An 18,546-nucleotide genomic window follows, 5' to 3' on the forward strand; every position below is an offset into this window, starting at 1 on the left:
CCAAGGAAACAAGTGTTTGAACTGGAAACACACCTATAGGAGGATGATTCTGGAGCTTTGCTGAAGGGAACCAGCTACGGCAAAAGCATCCTAGTCAGTGTCCCAGACAGAGACTGCAATTCAGAATACAAGTTGTGTGATAAAGTTCAGAACTTGCTTCCCCTTCTCCCCTAGCTTACACATTGCAGTCTCAAGAAAGAACCTATCACAACAGCCTGGTGGGTCATAGTCTCTTGTCACCAGCCATGCCCAGCCCAGATGACTACTTTGAGTGGAGCAATAGTGGTGAGGAAGTTGATGTTTTTCCTGGTAAATGTACAGGCGAAACTCGGAAAATTAGAATATCATGGAAATGTTCAGTGCCCATGGGATTACTGTGCTTGATTGGCCAGCAAACTCGCCTGACCTGAACCCCATAGAGAATCTATGGGGCATTGCCAAGAGACAGATGAGAGACATGAGACCAAGCAATGCAGAAGAGCTGAAGGCTGCTATTGAAGCTTCCTGGTCTTCCATAACACCTCAGCAGTGCCACAGGCTGATAGCATCCATGCCACGCCGCATTGAGGCAGTAATTGAGGCAAAAGGGGCCCAAACCAAGTACTGAGTACATATGCATGCTTCTTCTTCTCAGAGGTCCAATATTGCTCTATTTGCAGTCCTTGTTTTGCTGAGAGCCAGTGTGGTGTAGTGGTTAAGAGCGGTAGTCTTGTAATCTGGGGAATCGGGTTCGCGTCTCCGCTCCTCCACATGCAGCTGCTGGGCGACCTTGGGCCAGTCACACTTCTTTGAAGTCTCTCAGCCCCACTCACCTCACAGAGTGTTTGTTGTGGGGGAGGAAGGGAAAGGAGAATGTTAGCCGCTTTGAGACTCCTGAAGGGGAGTGAAAGGCGGGATATCAAATCCAAACTCCTCTTCTTCTTCTTCTGATTTCATTTAATATTCTAATTTTTGGAGATTGTTAAATTGGGGTTTTCATCAGCTGTACGCCATGATCATCACAATTATAACAAATAAAGGCTTGACATTGCTTTGCATGTCATGAGTCGATCTCATATATTAGTTTCACCTTTTAAGTTGAATTACTGAAATAAATGAACTTTTCCACAATATTCTAATTTTCCGAGTTTCACCTGTACAGTCTGCTAAGAAAAAGCCTCCCTCCCTCTCCTTCTGCTCTGGGTTTAGCAAAGGCAGAGAAGCATTCCTTCAGACAGCAAAGATGCTTGAGGGAATAACTTCCTAGGGCTACAGCAGGGGTGGTTAATATACAGCCCTTCAGATATTATTAGACTCCAATTCCAGCAGCCCCAGCCAACAAAATCAATGGCCAGAGCTGTGGTGAGTTGTAGCCCAACAACATCTGACGGACCACGGATTAGCCAGTCCTGCCTGGAGGATGCAATAACCAAGAGGCAAAAGTGCCATTATTTTTCGGAGTAGCCAAATGCCCAACACAGGCAAGTTATGTGTGGAGGAGCTGCTTGCATACGACTTGCAGAGTAATGAGCTCAGCAAATTTCTGGTCAATGAAGACCAGACTACAGAGTGTCAGAGACGGAAGGCAGATTTTGCCAGCGAAGCAACATTGTCCCTTCTTCAACCCTCAAAGCTGGGTAACATGGAGACAGGTCATCCCAGCAGGATATCTTTCCCTGACTGGGATGGGACTGGGACTACCTGTCCCAGAATCCCCAGTGGGGAAAAAAAAACTATTTGCATTATTCCTGCATGGGTGCAGGGAGGCCCTTTGATAATATTCTCCCTTGTGGGAATAATGCAAATAGCAAAGTTTTCTGTCCAGGCATTCTGGAACTGGTAGTCTCAGCCCCATCTCTGATGAAGAAAGACACTCAGCTGGGATTTCTGGGAGTAGTTGCTGCAGCCTGTCTCTGTTTCATGCCCCAGAGTACAGCTACTTGATCTTGGTGGGGTCATGCTGATGTTTCCAGGACTCAGAGGAAGAAAATGTCTGCCAAGGTATGATGAAAGAGGGAGAGATTTGTCCCACAAAAGAGACTAAACAAGCAGGCACAGTAAAGACATCTGTTCCCTATGAAGAAGAATGTAGGACCAAATCTCTTCATCAGGCCTCATCCAGACCACTAAGGAGCTACTGTATCTAACTTAAGTAACAGCCAGCAAACTTGAGACGGTAAATATCCAAAGGAAGACACAAAGAGCTATTCAAGAAGTGAACCAAAGCAAGAGGACCAAGAATGTCTAATAAGAGACTAGGGTCAACCCGTCAACATCCAAGAGAGAGGGCAAAGCAACTGTGTCTGGACTGGAGAACGGTCAAGTGTTTTCCAGATGACAAACACCAGCTCAGAGTAAAGGGTCCTTGATAACTTTTGAATTCTAGTAACGTCATGATTTACATAGGAGATGCCAGGCCATAGCTGATAAGTATGTTCTTAGTAATCCTTCATATGCAAATCCTCAAGCGTCCTCCTCAAAACATATTGGTACAATAATACGGGCTTTGGCCACTTTCTCCTTTCCCAAGTTCTTGCCACCATACTTTCTAATTGAACCTCTGTGTCCATAAAGACTAGAGGCTTTGTTCCCTCAAATGAACATCAGGCTTTCCTGGCTACTGACAACAATAAAAAGCCAGTTGTTCAAAGTGGGTTTGTAAGAAGTGCCTGTGGTCCTGCACGGTGCTCTCTGATTTACAGCAGCTGTAGGAAAACACCCCCTGGCTACAAAGATCCTCTGCGACCTTTGCTTTTCCCATTAATTTAGGGATGGCAATGGCTCATGCTGCACATTTTGCTCATCAACAGACGTACATTTTGCTGAGGCCACAAGGTACTCAACGGACTGCCTCTGTGCCAAAATAGCTGTCCCTTCACTGCAAAACCATTGCGGGGAAATGCCCATGCCAGGCTTTCTGCTAAAATATTTATAAGGACTGCATGCAGATCCACTCGCCTCGTCCCGCGGCTTGCTCTTCCCCAAGCAGACACCCACGCACACATCCAGAGGACTTAATACATCCGTTTCAGGCTATCTGCTGCATTTAATCTGGCTCATTCGCCTCCTCCCCTCACTTGCTGCCTGCAGTCCGCATGGTGTTCGACTGCTCCTTTTCTTCTTTTGATTTCGTCTCTTTTCAGCAAAGGGGGGACTTTGTTAAAGTCCTTCCACCACAAGCATTCAACGCATTAACTAAGCCTCAAAGTTCAAATGCTGTTTTGTCATTAAATTGACACCTTGTGTGATCTCAATGTGCAAAACATTGAGACAGACCCCGAATTAGTGTTAGGTCACATGCTTTGCTTACAGGAAGCCCCTGGCTCAGTGTGGCATCACCAGTTAAAAATACCCAGGAGATGGAAACAATCTCTACCTGAGGCCCTGGAAAATTATGTCAGAATAGACAATACTGGGTTTGATCTGGTATAAAACAGCTTTCTATGTTCCCCATTAGAGCAGAGGATTGTGCATATATCATATATGAAGCTTAAATATTGAATAATTTTATTGGATGTTGAAAAACCATTTCATAACTTTCTGTCACACTCGTGTGTGACCAAGAAGCAGAACCCAGGATAGGTCTCACACAGAACTCAGTGAAGTCCTAATTGGTACCCTCCTTTACTTTTTCCCAACCCTTGGGTTGGTGGGTGTAACAGTGGAGCTTGCCTAGAGAGGAGAGGGATGGCAAGGACCATTTAGGGGCAAGGACAACCAGATTCCCTCTTTCTGAATACAATGGTCAAGTGGTGTGGTCCCAAGCAAGGATACAGCTCACGGGTGGATTAGAGACTTACAATAACCCAGTGCGATGAGTGATCTTGAAGAACAAAAGTTTATTTAGAGAAAGCATATCAGGATATAAATTGGGCAGGAAACACCCCAGATAATACTCATAGCTAAAACACCCCACCATAGTAATTTTTTAAAAAAATCTTCAGCCATGGCAGGGAAAGATTTTTAGTTATCCAAAGTCCTTACATTTTCTGTGTGCAGGTGAACATTGGTATCTCCCATCAGAGAGCACAAGCCCTCCCTGTCGTGGCCTTCAACAAAGTGGGTTCCAAAAAGCCTTGCCTAATCTTTATCTATAATGGTTTTCTGCTACAAGAAAACCATTCTGTCCAACCATTCTATATTCTATACAATGAAAAACTGCATGTTTGGAAACAATAATCTCCAGCACATACGTCATTAACGTCTTACTAGGCCAGACGACTGTTTAGCCATCTGACTGCCACGCACCAAATTGCACCAACCAAAAGGGAGGAGACTTTGATCTTTGTGGCACTCTCCAGTTTTATCCCCCTTTACTATGAAGTATTCATCCGGAAGAGATGTAAATGCATTGAGATTTTATTAATCACATTTTACAGTATCCTTATCAAACTTCATTCATATTACAAACCATTTCCATTTCCATCACCAGAGAAACATGTCTGCTAAGAAATTATTTCCAAAATATTTGGACAGTTACATCAGGGGTTGCTAGACTTTTTGGACCAGCAAGCACATTTTGAATTTTGAGAAAGTGCTGTGAGGCCATGGCATAATAGAAAATTAAAGCAAGTGCAGTCATTTCTGCTTTCCCCCAGCCCCAGCTCCCAGGACCTCAGGTTTACCATGGGAGGTCATCTATGTAGAAGAAAAGGGGTTTGCAAGGCCCAGCTTCTGGTGCGTTAGTGAGAAGCAGAAAATGGCAGAAGGATGACCATCTTGGTAACACATCTGAAAGCCATTCAGAAATATGGGTACCATTAGTCCAATCCAACAGTGTCAACAGTGAAATAGTCAACATTGATTTACTCATGCCAAATACCAGTCCTGTCCCCATTGGCCTCATTTCTGGGACCAAAGTCAACTAATGAAAGTTTTCGGCACTGTGCAGCACATAAATGTTTATAAGCTATGTTGAAGGGTTTTTTGCTACACATATTCATATGCAAAAGAAGTACTACCCTTAGCACAGGCTGAGTCACAGCACCCTGCAGTGCTATAAGTCACAGGCTCACAGCTGATGTTGATACAGAAAAGGAAGCTTTATTACAGCTTAGTAGCTGCTGAATCATTGCTCACTGGGGCCAGACAGTCTGAGCATATTACATTGATCCTGGCCCAACTACACAGGCTGCCAATTAGCTTTCAGGCCCAGCTCAAAGCACTGGTTTTGACCTATAAAGCCTTTAACAGCTCAGGGCTGCAATACCTCAAGGACAGCCTCTGCCCATACAAACCGTCCTAGACTCTGCTTTCATCACCTGAGACCCTTCTTCATGTGCCTCCTCCACGTGAGGTCTGGAGGGTGGCAACACGAGAATGGGCCTTTTCTGTGGTGGCTCCCTGTTTGTGGAGTGCTCTCCTCAGGGAGGTTCACCTGGTGCCTTCATTATATATTTTTAGGTGCCAGGCAAATACATTCCTCTTCAACCAGGCCTTTGACTGATTAACATCCTACAGCAGGCATAGGCAAACTTGGCCATCCAGATGTTTTGGGACTACAACTCCCATCATCCCTGACCACTGGTCCTGTTAGCTAGGGATGATGGGAACTGTAGTCCCAAAACATCTGGAGGGCCAAGTTTGCCTATGCCTATCCTACAGCCTTTTAAATGTGTCTGGGGGCGGGGTGTTATTGTTTTGTTGTTTTAGTTTAATTACTTGTGTTTTATCTTGTATTTTATTCTGTGAAGCACCCTTTGATGAAGGCCAGGATATAAAATTTAATAATCAGCATCAATCCTGCAAAGTGAGAAAAACTAATTCCTTAATATGGGGCCCATTGGCTGTGGTATGGGAAAGGCATTGCCTAGGTAGAGTCTCATGGGCCAAATTTGGCGCCAGGGTCTGAGACTGGTCACCTGCATGCTAAGCCAGATCACGACTTAGTGCAAATGTGTGTGTGCAGAGGCTCCAGGAAAGGAGAACACAGGCTCACGGTTTAGCTCTCCTGGACAAACCGTGCACTTGACACTATAGGGCAAACCTTAATGGAATCTACACACATGTAAAAAACGCTGTGAAAATGCTTTTTAAAAACAGTTTTGAAAAATACATTGAATTTTGCATAGCTCACTGTCACCATCTAGTGCCACATTTATATATTGCACTTTACAACACATTTAAAACGTTTCATTTGCAGCTGTGTAGCTGAGTCCCTTGTTTCAGCTCAATGTTAGTCTAGAGAGAGCTAAGCCATGAGTCCAGATTTAGAAAACGTGTTAAACCAAACCATGGCTTAGCTCAGCATGGTGCAGTAGTAAAACGATCAGGGAGGAGAGAAGCAACCGCGATCCCCTTCAGGGAGGCTGCATGCTCACACATTCACAATAAGCAATGGTTTGGCTTAGTGGGACATGTAAACCGGGCCTCTGTGTTGACACTGGAGTGTGATCTATGCTGACACGGACCTGGATCTGTGCCTCCGCTTATCCAGAAATCTTATTAAGTTGCTTTATGCAAGACACCCTTACGCTGCCTCACCTAATCCACGGGATCATACTGAGGAAAGAGTAAGATGCGCCCATATACACTACCCTGAGATCTTCCTGGTGGAAGGATACAAATGTGATAAATACGGGTAAAATAATAATAGAGAAGCATGTAAAGCAAGCTAGATAACACACTCTGAAAAATCAGATTGACATACCATAGAATTTTCACTTGGAATCTTGTAGTGCTTACTAAATATCCAACTGACATATCCAACTGCTTGTAAAACACACTCCTTCGTTTTTGTCAAAATTAACATGGTTTTTATATTTGGTAGGCAGGTAATTATAAGAGTCTCTCTCTATACCAAGCACAGAAGGGATCATTAATCTCTCCAAGACTCATGTAGTTTAACACAAAAGTAAAGAATCTGTAACTACTGCTTCTTGTGGATAATTGCACAATATCGTTTAAAAAACGAGCATTATGCTCTTTGGGAACGCAACTGGTTACTACTGAAGAAAAGTGAAGTTTCTCACAATAATGTTAATGAGCAAATAAAGAGACGTGGTAAATACGGCTCTATGGGGCTCCAAACACGATTTAGAAGGAAGTTTAATCAAGGTAAACACATGGAACTATTCCATATTGTGAGATCTTTTCGTGAGCCACTTCACACACAGAGCTGAACCATGGTTTGGCATTGCGAAGATGAGCTGCAGTGAAGATGACCTCTGTCTGCACAACTTCAAGGGATTAAAAAGCTTTCTCTTCCAATTTCCATTCACCCCAGTTTTTGTGAGATTAAACAATCCTAACCCATGGCTAATCTTAACAATGGTTTGTTGAAACAAACCAGCTTCATAAACTACAGTTTGAATTTGGCTTGTTTCAGCAAACAATTGTTAAGATTAGCTGCAGTCCATCAGATTTGGCAACATGCAAAGCTGTGGGTAATCTAACATGGAAGAGAAAGTCTCTTACCTTCTCCCCATGGCAGCACTGAGGCGCTTCTTCCCCCTTCCCCTTAAAAAAGACCTTTACTTTATATACCACCCTTCATCTGAGGACCACAGGGAGTTTTACCATTTAAAAACACGAAGTTACATACCATAATAACAAATAAAGCAGTAGCAATACACGTACAATAGGTGACACATACAATTTGAAAGACCATAGATTGTTTAATTAGCTAAAGGCCTGGCAGAAGAGGAACAGTTTCACCTGGTGCCTAAAGATATGTAACCAAGGCACCAGGCGAGCTTCCCTGGGGAAAGCATGCCACAAATGGGTAGCCACAGCAGAAAAGGCCCTGTTTTGTGTTGCTGCCCTCCAGACCTCTCATGGAGGAGGCACACAAAGAAAGGCTTCCTGTTCTTGTTGTTGTTTCACAGAATAAAAATACAAGGTAAATAGTTAAAACAAAAAGAATGAAACATTAACATATTTAAAAGGTTGTAAAATATTAAACAACCTTATAAAACCAAAAAAATACAAATACAAAATACAAACAAACATATAATGCTTAAAGGTAAAGGTAAAGGACCCCTGACAGTTAAGTCCAGTCACAGACGACTCTGGGGTTGCAGCGCTCATCTCAATTTACAGGCTGAGGGAGCCGGCGTTTGTCCACAGTCAGTTTTTCCGGGTCATGCGACCAGCATGACTAAGCCGCTTCTGGCAAAACCAGAGCAGTGCACGGAAACGCCGTTTACCTTCCCGCCACAGTGGTACCTATTTATCTACTTGCACTTTGATCTGCTTTCGAACTGCTAGGTTGGCAGGAGCAGGGACCGAGCAACGGGAGCTCACCCCGTCGCAGGGATTTGAACCGCCGACCTTCTGATCGGCAAGCCCAAGAGGCTCAGTGGTTTAGACCACAGCGCCACCTGCGTCCCCAATATGACACTTGAGGATCATTTAAAACAACCTCACCCCCAAATAAACAACAGCCTCTGCAGTTAAAACCCCATCCTCATTAAAACAATAATTTTAGCACAAGTGGGCTGGCCCACACCCTCGTTCCACCCCTGAAGTGGAGCCCCAGAGGGACTATTTCCATTGGTTGCCCCCCCTTTTGGTGGTGGCCTTGCTGGGGGCAGCCCTGCCCCCAGACAGGCATGATTTACAGAGCTGCCCCAGCAACTGGTACATGCCTATAGGGGCGGCAGGTGTTTTCAAAGCATCCTGTCTGTCCCGGGTCCTTGTCAAAGGACACTGGCTTGCAGTAGCTGTTTTAAGTTATGGCATCGAATCTTCTAACCTTCTAATCTTCTAACCTAGAAGTGACCTTGCTCATCCTAATTTTGTAACATTTAAAAGTTGCTTCCGTGGTGCAATTCTCGTTGCAAATTCTGTAGTGCTTTTGTCTGTTTCGTTTCCACAAGCGCTTATTCGATAAACAACAAAAGAATCACCTCATCTTTCCCACTCTAGCACGCAGCTTCCCCTAAGAAACATAGAGCGTAGAGAAGTTAAAAGAATAATCAGGGCAAGTCACAAAAATACAGAATAATTTCTTTCTTTGAGAAATACCAAACACCTGTCACCAATGAACAACAACAACCCCAAGCACACCTATTGATTTCAAGTGCGCAACCACATCAACTCCTGCCCAAAGGAATCTGCCTTTGCTCTGGCTAAAGACAAAGCTGCTGCTTTCGACAAGTGTGAGCCCAGAGAACATCAGCGTAAGAGATCTTTGAGAACCTTGTTGGCACAAAGGTGGAGAACAAGTCTAGCACCCACTAAGGAAGAATGGCACTGTAAAATGTTTGAATATGTTGAACTGGCTGGTCTGACAAACAGGATAAGAGAAAAGGAAGATAAGGAAGATAAGGAGGAATGGATAGTGTTTATTGACTATTTCAAGAACCAGTATGGAGAAATACATGGCTTAGCAGGTCTCGTGTAAATCCAGCAGTTGAAATAGATAAGAGTATTTAATAGATAAGAAATCTGATGATTAAAAAGATGTGCATTACGCGGAGTAGTAGGAAAGCAAAGGAACCAGGAAAAGGGTGGAAGGGAAGTCATAGGGTATGTGTATACATGCTGTATTTGGTACGAAGTTGTAAGTGGGACAGGCGGAGGGGAGGGGGTTAAATGTTCTCTCTGTTCTTGTTTTTGAAAATGCAAATATATATATATATATATATATATATATATATATATATATATGGATGAGAGATCTTTAGAGAAAATTTTACTATTTAAAAATCAGTACTTGTAATTAAGCAAATGACCTACTGTCCCATGAGCCAGCCATTTCTGAAACATGGCTCCAACGATGAACTGGGCATTGAACAGCCAACAATATTAAATTGAAACAAATCAACATTTTCAATCATTAATACCCCCCCCCCCACACATATGACTCCTCTTCTTCCTTAAATTTCAGCATTTTACATTTTTGGACTCTAACCATCCTAGATTCTCTGTATAGCTTGAGGTAGACCCTGTTTTATCTTGAGAGCTGGTCTGCACAATACTTTCAGCATGGAGGCTCACATCCCTGCACACAGGCGCTGGCTCCTGGGGGCTGAGGCACTTTGGGGCCCCTCAGTGTTTGTTTGGGGGGCCGGGGAGCCCCATTGTTGAGGCAAAACATGGAGCTGGCTTCAGAGCAATGTCAGGACATCATGCAACATCGCACATGTAACATCAGGACGTGGCGTCAGGCCCCCTCAACGTTCTTCAGAAGATGGCGCCACTGTCCCTGTGGCAAGTTTCCCAGACCCCACCTGAACCTTTCCCTATACTTTACCCTGCAAAGTTCCCTCCCACAGTTGCCAATCATCAAGGATACCAAAACTCACAAGCTGTACTCAACAACACAGCAGGAGGCTGGGGAGGAAAACTCGCCAGTGCCATGCCCAAAATATAGACCGACTCTCACATTGCTCTCTAATATTGCAGGGAAATTCCTCATGAGGACCATTCTACTGGCCCTGTTCAGTGCAGATACCACCCTGCAACTATAATAGCACAGTCATAGATGGTCCTTTTGGCACACACTGCAGATGTGCAGTCAAGGGTGGCAGCCAAGGGTGCTCTGGGGAGTCACGTCTGGAGATGGATGAAGGAACAGGAGCCCTCTTCATTGCTGCAGGAGAGCAGCAGGCAGGGTGGCAGGTGGTGGGATGAGGATATTGGATTCTCATCTAATAAACAGCATGCCAACTGAGCTTGATAGCTCTTGTGCTCTTGTTATCCCTTTGCTGCAATGAGTGCCTGGACAGCAGAGAGAGGAAATGGGCCGACTGAAAATTTCACGCAGGTTAGGAAGACCCATTCCCAGGCAAGACCCAGTCATCTGGCTGCTGGAGGTGGTGGTAACTAATTCAGTTGCCATCACCTCCAACCCATGTTTTGATGTGTGTTGTTGTGTTTTACTTTCTGAGCATTGTTAGCTGTTTTAGGTACAAGTTTAGGGGAAAGTGGCCCACAAATAATAATTAATAATGAAACGGAGAAACACAAAGCACTCCCCTTTACATAAACTCACAAAACAAGAAGTTAAAACTGTAATCCTATACATACTTAGCTGGGATTAAGCCCCACTGAAAACAACCAGGCTTACTATTGTGTACACATGTACAGAATTGCACTACAAATATCTTAATACCTGCTATCAAAGTCAATTAACTGATATTTAGATGTTGTTCGATCCATGTATGTCCACATATAAATGTGATGTGGAAATGGAGAAATTAAGTGGATAATGAACAGCAGTTCATTACAGTGCCTCGTTAAGTAAGTAATGAACATATGGCCTTAAATTCAAACAGATGGCCCCAAGATCTTCAGAGGTGGCTCTTTTCTGCATCCCACTGTTGAGGGCAGTGGTGGCATGAGAGACGGCCTTCTCTGTGGTGGCACCCCACTTGTAGAGCGCCCGCATAAAAAGAGTCCTCCTGGATCAGATCAAAGGCCTACCTAGTCTAGAATCCTGTCCTCATCCTGGCCAGCCAGAGGTCTACAGGAAGGAAGTCTGCAAGCAGAACTTGAAGACGACATCATTCTTGCTGCTTGCAGTTCCCAAGAACTGGTCATCAGAGGCCCACTGTCTCCAGCAGTGGAGGTAGATCATACCCATCGCGGCCTGTCATCACTGATGGCTTTGAAAGATATCTGACGAATCAAGCTATCACTGCATCTTCTGTGAGTGAATTCCATAGTTTAACTATGTGATGCACTTTCTTCAGCCTGTCCTAAATCTTTGATATTCCACTTCATTAAATATTCTAATATCATGAAAAGAGGAAGAATTGTCTCTTGTGTCCACTTTCTCTTTTAAATTTTATTTAGTTTTCAAAAGTTTACATACATACCATCCACAATACTTTACCATCCACACTTTAATTTATCCATTGACTCCCCCCACCCCGTGATGTTCTGTTTTTCCTTTAATGCTGCATATTTTAACATACCATGTATGTCCTGAGTTATTAGGCTTAACGTCTTTCTACTGCTTCTCGTATTTCAAACCCTGCTTGCGTTTTCATGCAACTATAATAGTTCTTTAGCTAGCCTACAAAAGGTTTCTAATCCTCAAAGAATGATTCGTCATTTTGGTTGTGTTCTCAACACCACACTTTATTTTATACATCTTTATTGTGTGTCTCCTTACTTGCCATTTTTCTGTATTAAAAAGCCCCAAATGTTCCAATCTTTCCTCATAGCAAGTTGCTCCATCTCTTTGATAATTTTGGTTGCCCTTTTCTTCGTCTTCTTCAACACTATAATATCCTTTCTGAGGTGAAAGAAGTGAACAGAACTGCACAAAGTATTCCACATGTAGTCACACCACAGATTTGTATCGTGGCAATATGGCACTGGCTGTTTTAGCTTCAATCCAATTCCCGATATTCCCTAGCGTGGCATTCACCTTTTTCACAGCTGCCACATCCTGGGTTGCCATCTTCACTGAGCTTTCCCGCTACAACCCCAAGGGGGTGTACCTTCTACCTATGGCTATTTGGATTCACACAGTATTAATCATTTGCAAGTCTATGGAAATATGAAAGCCCCCCCCCAAAAAAAATATTGCCCTTGGCATTTGACACTTGTGAAACAGCCATAAGGAAAAGGTTGAAGCATTGCATTAATGGTGCAAAGAAGGAAGACGTTAATAAATGTTCCAAAGAACAATGGCAGATGAGGGAAACACCTTTGTGCATGATTTTATTACATACAGTCATACCTCTTGTTGTGTTAGGTTCATGTTGTGTCTTTTCGGCTTGCGAACGTGGCAAACCCAGAAGTGTATACTTCTGGGTTTTGAAGAGTTCTGCACACTTGCACATGCACAGAAGCGCCCTATCTCTGCACTGGCGCAGAAGCGCCGCTCTAGTTGTGGACTTTTCGGGGGGTCAAACGGCACCCCAGAACAGATCGTGTCCGCAACTAGAGGTACACTGTATCCTCTTGTGGAGAAAAAGCCAGTGCTTCCCCCCCCCCATTAAAACATGTTTAGGGATGCTCTCATTTTCCTACCCATATTGAAATACTGCCCCTCAATGAGGCCAAACGTAGATTCACAAAATGTTTAGGGGTATGCGTACGCCTGCATCCCCCCCCCCCCGAAAATAAACATTGGATAAAGCTATCCCACAGTGATTTTCTCCCACCCTGGATCTCAATTCATGGCTATATTGTAGTTATTGAAATATTCTGCTGGTTTGTGCACTAGGATGTTTTTTTAAAAACCTTTCTTTATTGTTGTGGTTGTTTGGGTTTTATTGTTTTTCATGCTGTGTGCCACTTCAAAGACTTGTGCTGATGGAAAAGCCATCTTGTAAATAAATGAACAAAATATAAACACACAAGACGCACAAAATGTCACAGGTGAAGAATGCCTGAGTGTCTGCCTGAGAGGTTTCAGTGTCCTGTGTCGGGCCACCTGCCTATTTGGCTCATCATTGGTCGGAGCTCTTCTGGGTTTCAGTCCTAGAGATGCCAGGGACTGAATATGGGACCTTCTGTGTGCAAAGCAGCCCATTCATCCGCATGATGAAGCACAGATGATTATTGGGCTTTCAATGATTACTCTGAACCACAGCCTTGGAGAACTTCAGTCCAAGGAATGCTAGATACAAAATGGGATGGGCTGCCTTAAGAGATTTACTAATAGTCTGGTGTGGGGGGGGGGATAACCTGTGTAACCAACTATTGATGACTCAAAGTGCTCAACTGGGGAATAACCTCAACTTCTCTGAGGGGTCAATGGGGCTTGGAAAGGATTTCAGAATTTCCAGCTTTCATTTGTTTAGGATCCAGCACTAGATTTTAGGCACCGGCCAAGCACAAAACCAAATGAAATGTCCATATTCCCAAGGCCTGGTATGCAATTTCTAAGCTACAAGGTACCTGGGAACCCCCATCATTCTACCTGGACACTGAGGTCCAGCGCCGAGGGCCTTCTGGGGGTTCCCTCACTGCGAGAAGCCAAGTTACAGGGAACCAGGCAGAGGGCCTTCTCGGTAGTGGCACCCGCCCTGTGGAACGCCCTCCCATCAGATGTCAAAGAGAACAACAACTACCAGACTTTTAGATTACTTTTTCTGAAGGCAGCCCTGTTTAGAGAAGCTTTTGATGAACTACTGTACTTCAATATTTTGTTGGAAGCCGCCCAGAGTGGCTGGGGAAGCCCAGCCAGATGGGCAGGGTATAAATAAGGAACATAGCAAGCGAACCTATTCCAAGCCAGACCATTGGTCCATCTGGCTCTTCAGGGTCTCAGGCCAAGGTCTTTCTCAGCCCTGTCTGAAGATTTCAGGGATTGAAGCTGGGACCTTGTGCAGGTGTTCTCCCACTGAGCTATGGGCCTCCCCCAATTTCCCTGTCCTAGCACACAGGTCTACACATACAGCAGAATAAGGAAGTAGAATAGACTGAATTCAGACTGCCGGTGTGAGATTACAACTTCTACATTGGAGGGGTGGGGAACTTTCAGCCTACCAGCCTAATTAGGCCCTCCAGACCTCTCCCATTGGGCCCACAAGTCCATTTCAGTTAAGCCACAGCCACCTGGCCTCCAGGGGACATCATGTCTGACACCAGCCGACGGCCAGATCTCCAACAGTCCCTTTCAAGGCACTGCACAAAATAGTGCTTTGAAAGGGGCTCTGCTGTGGGGCAAAGATGGTCGGCTGAAGTGGGCACCCACCCTTCTGTCAAATGTGGCCTGCAAGGGGTGAGGGACAACAGCTGGCCTGCTGGGGTGAAAAAATCCCTCACCCCTGCCCTGCATTGTTTAAAAGACAAAACCCCAGGAAACAGGAAATAAGCAGACAGGGAGAGGTTCTGTATCAGAGGTGGGAAACTGTTACCAGGGCCACACTAAGCCTTTTTAGCACCTGAGGTGAACCACAAAATGGCATCCACCCCACCCCACCAAGGAAGAAGGGGTAAGTGAAGATTGACATCTGGAACAAGGGTGGGAAGAGACCAGCAATGCCTCCTATTGGCTAAGAGGCCACTGTAGAGGCAGCGGGGTGTGTGTGTGTGTGTGTGTGTGTGTTGCTGAGGAGATGGCAGATCTGGCCTCCAAGGAGAGTGCCACAGCTGTCACTGCCACCACAACAGCAGCAGCAGGCAATGTACTCCTTGGAGGCCAGATCTGCTGTTCCTGTGGATCCTTCTGCCTGAGGTGATCTTCTCACCTGGCCTCATGGATACGCCAGCCCTGACTATTACCACTGTACTGCAGGCTGCAGTCCAGCCATGCAACAGTCAGAGGTTTCTACACACACACCCTCCATTAAGGCAAGCAAGAGGCATTATCACAGGTCAAGGAGGCGTTTCAGCCAGGCAAAAATGTTAGGATCGCACAGAGCAGGGCTGACAAAGGCTGCATGGTCTGAGAAGTGTCCTGAGGGCTGGACAGAGAGGTTTGGACACATTTGGCCCATGAGCTTGAAGTTCCCCACCCTGTTCTAGAAGGCTTTCCATTTTCAGGGAGCTAATAAACACAAGAGAGCATTCAAAATGTGACTTCCCGAAATACCACCTCTAGTGCCCAGTTCATTCCGCCATCTCTTTCTCTGCTACACATGTAGGCCAGGCCAGGAAATTCTAAGGAGGGAGAAGACCAAAGCAGCCTGATGACGACTGAGCATGCTCAGTAGCCATGGAATGTTGGCTGTGTTGTGGAGTGGAGAGGACAATGCTTCAATAGAGTATCCTGGGAAAGGGCATGACTGGCTGGCCAGAACACAGGACAAGAGTACACCACACAGCAACATTTTGTTACAGGTCTCGCTTGTCTTCTCTACTTAGGTGAGTGTTGCTCACTCCTAGAGGGGAAATGCAACAAATTCAAACAAACACATGCTATACATGTGCCATTTATTAAATGGAATTTAAGACAAAACCTACTGTGATATCTTCCCTCTCTGCACTCTTATCCAAGACTTGAACAGGAAGATATTGCAGGTAGGTTGGCTGATACTCACTCTGCACATGAAACTACATGTAACTAAGTGTTTTGCTCACCACTTGGCTAGAAGATGGTCTTCTAGATCCAAAATGGAAGCCTAGATCCTTCCATTTTGAGTCAAACCATCTCTTGCTTGTCCCTGCCAGCATTTACTTGAACATTAAGAAACTTTACGTCTAGACCATCAGGAAACAGGACAATACAGACCATCAGTGCCCAGAGGAATATCTTCAATCAGTTGGAAATGCAGGTGTGTCTCTGAATGCTTAGGTGTTGCTCACCGAAGAGCTGGCAGGAGACTCTGATAAAGTCCAGTGACACGGGCAAGGTGGCCTTTGGCAATGCCCACAGAGGTGATTTAGAGACAGCCTTCTTAGCAATTGATTGCCCCGCTCTCCAAGTGAGCGCGGCAAGGAAGATCACATTAGTTCACGGTGAGCTTGGGTGGTTATTAAAAGAAACACAATCCTCTTACAGTATGGAAAGTGTGCAAGCATGGAGGTGGGGCCGAGGAACAGCCAAATCTTTCGGTCTGTGAATAGATCCACTCTGCAGATGCAATCCTCCTTCTACACTGCAGGCTACCAAGGGACTTAGTCTCCCTTTGGTTTTATCAAGGCCACAAACAAGGAGGTGGTACAAGCAAACCCACTGTAGAGGCTCCCATCAATGTGCCCCAAGAATTTTCTTCTCCTAACCAAAAATTTTACGGGGGCTCAGAAAATCTAGCTTGATGCCCTGAATGTTCTCACAGAGATGGGAAGGGAGTAAAGGAAGGACCACAAAACCCTCTCAGTAACTGCAAACCGACTTCACCCAGGCAGCACCTTTATGAAAATGTGCAAGGTGATATTGTCCTCTGCACCAGCCACCATCAGCAGGTCTGTCTCCAGAGAGTGGCCAAGTCGGGCATCTGCTCAAGGTCTCAAGAGTGCCAAAGGCACGACTGCTCCTACAGCACAGACATCTGTGCTTGGCATGGATCCCACTAGAAGCTCAGAGGCAGAGTGGAGGAGCACCCAGTCCACATCTCCTTCTTTCTGAGGGTCCACTGAAGGCACTTTGCCCAAGGGACCTCAAATTTCTCAAGCCGGCACTACCTATCAGAGCAGCTTGGCACACATGCATGATGCAAGCACCTGTGCCAAACTAAGGACTGGCCCAAGAAGGAAACTCAGGACCGTCTCCAGTAATGTCCCAGGTAGATCGGTGCAGCCTCGGCCATTATGTGGGGTCCCAGCCTGGGTGCCAACAATACATGGTTCATCCCTTAGCGACAGAACAGCACTGACTGGGCTGAAAACAAGTTGTGCCATTGCATCAGTCCACCTCGGATCACTTCATTCAAGAGAATAATGACTAAATGGGACAAGGGATATTACATAACATCACTGATACTGGCAGCTTGCCAGCTGAGAAGGGGGGGGGGGATCCACCACCAACATTATTGGGTATTTATTAGCCAAACGCGCATTGGAGAGCCCCGTTCAACAATCCACTCGCCAGTTGCGGACGTGCCTCAAAGGGCGCATTTCAAACAGGCCCAAATCCGCAAACGGCACACGAGACTAGCCAGAAAGCCAAACGCTGGGAGCTGATGCTCGCCTCCCCCCGTGTCACCAGAATAGCGCAGCTCTCTCCATCTCTCTTGTCAGAAAGCCCGTGTTTCTTGCCTTGCAGCCGATGCCCTCGGATTCCCCTGACCTTCCGGGGGAAGGACGTGCCTTGGTCCCTCCGTTAGCAGCCCAGGCAGATATGGAACAGCAGCGAGGAGCTGCTCCAGAGGTATTTTTTCCCCGCGCACCTTTAAGGCGGCGGCGGGGCGGGGGCCTCAGGTGTGGGTGTGTGTGTAATTCAGCATCACTGCCCACATGCCAGCGCCCCGCCAGATCGCTGTGTCCAAGATCCATCGAGAAACCGAATAGTGGACCCGGGGGGAGGGGGTGGTTTGCCTCTCGTAGGCCCTTTGCACAGGATGCAAAGCAGCTGCGCGCAAAGGCGCGTTCCGTGCCTCTGCTCCAAGCGGGCGCCGCGGGGCGCTTTCCCCTCCCCGGAGGAGGCTTCTCTGCACCCCCATAGAACTGCCGCAAGGACCTTCTCCTCACCCGCCCCCCGTTACCCCCACAGCCTTCCAGTTATCTCCGCAGCCCGGTGGATGCAGAAGGTCCCCCAGGCGAGCAGTCGCCTCCTTTCCTCGCCACCTGCATCCCCTTGGGTCCTTTCACCGGCTTACCTTTTCCTGCGCTCTGCTGAGTCTCTTCTGGACATTTTTCGCAAAGACGCCGCTTGTTTTCATGTCGGCCATGGTGGCTGGTGCAGGGATCCTGCCGAGGAGGGAAATCACACGGAGCCCGGCTGCAGAGAGCGAGGGAGATGAGAGATGGAGGTCGGATCCCAGAGAGAAAGAGGAGGGACAAAGGAAAGCAGGAGGGAGGTGTCTTAAAGCTGCAGCAGCCGAGGAGCTGGTGCATCAGTGGCCAAGCCGGAGAGAGATTGGGCGGCGAGCGGAGGAGGCGAGGAGGGCTTGTCAAGCGTGTTCACACGTGACGCCCAGATTGCAATCCCGTGCAGCCCTCCTCGTTAATTCTGAACAGACGTGCGTAGGTTGCTGGGGAGGGGGGCGCTCCAATCCTACGCATATTTTCTTGAAAGTAAATAAGATGCGGGGATTACTTTCGGGTACCCACGGCCGG

General features: G+C 46.1%; 1 protein-coding gene across 4 annotated transcripts in view; it reads right to left on the bottom strand.

Moving 5' to 3' along the window:
• The window catches only part of LOC308459945 (amphiphysin-like), a 94,687-nt gene extending 76,288 nt beyond the window's left edge, over window positions 1-18,399 (bottom strand). For 2 of the 4 annotated variants that reach the window (XM_080975863.1, XM_080975860.1), the window contains exon 1: window positions 18,087-18,399. In XM_080975863.1, the coding sequence (XP_080831989.1) occupies window positions 18,087-18,158 (72 nt within the window). In that variant the 5' untranslated portion in view covers window positions 18,159-18,399. The remainder of the gene's footprint in view (window positions 1-18,086) is intronic. The other 2 variants (XM_080975862.1, XM_080975861.1) reach the window with 2 other exon arrangements.
• Between the last annotated feature and the right edge of the window lie 147 nt (window positions 18,400-18,546).

The sequence above is a fragment of the Podarcis pityusensis genome (genome assembly GCF_964106645.2).
Source record: "Podarcis pityusensis genome assembly, chromosome: 12".
NCBI classification, from domain to species: domain Eukaryota; kingdom Metazoa; phylum Chordata; class Lepidosauria; order Squamata; family Lacertidae; genus Podarcis; species Podarcis pityusensis.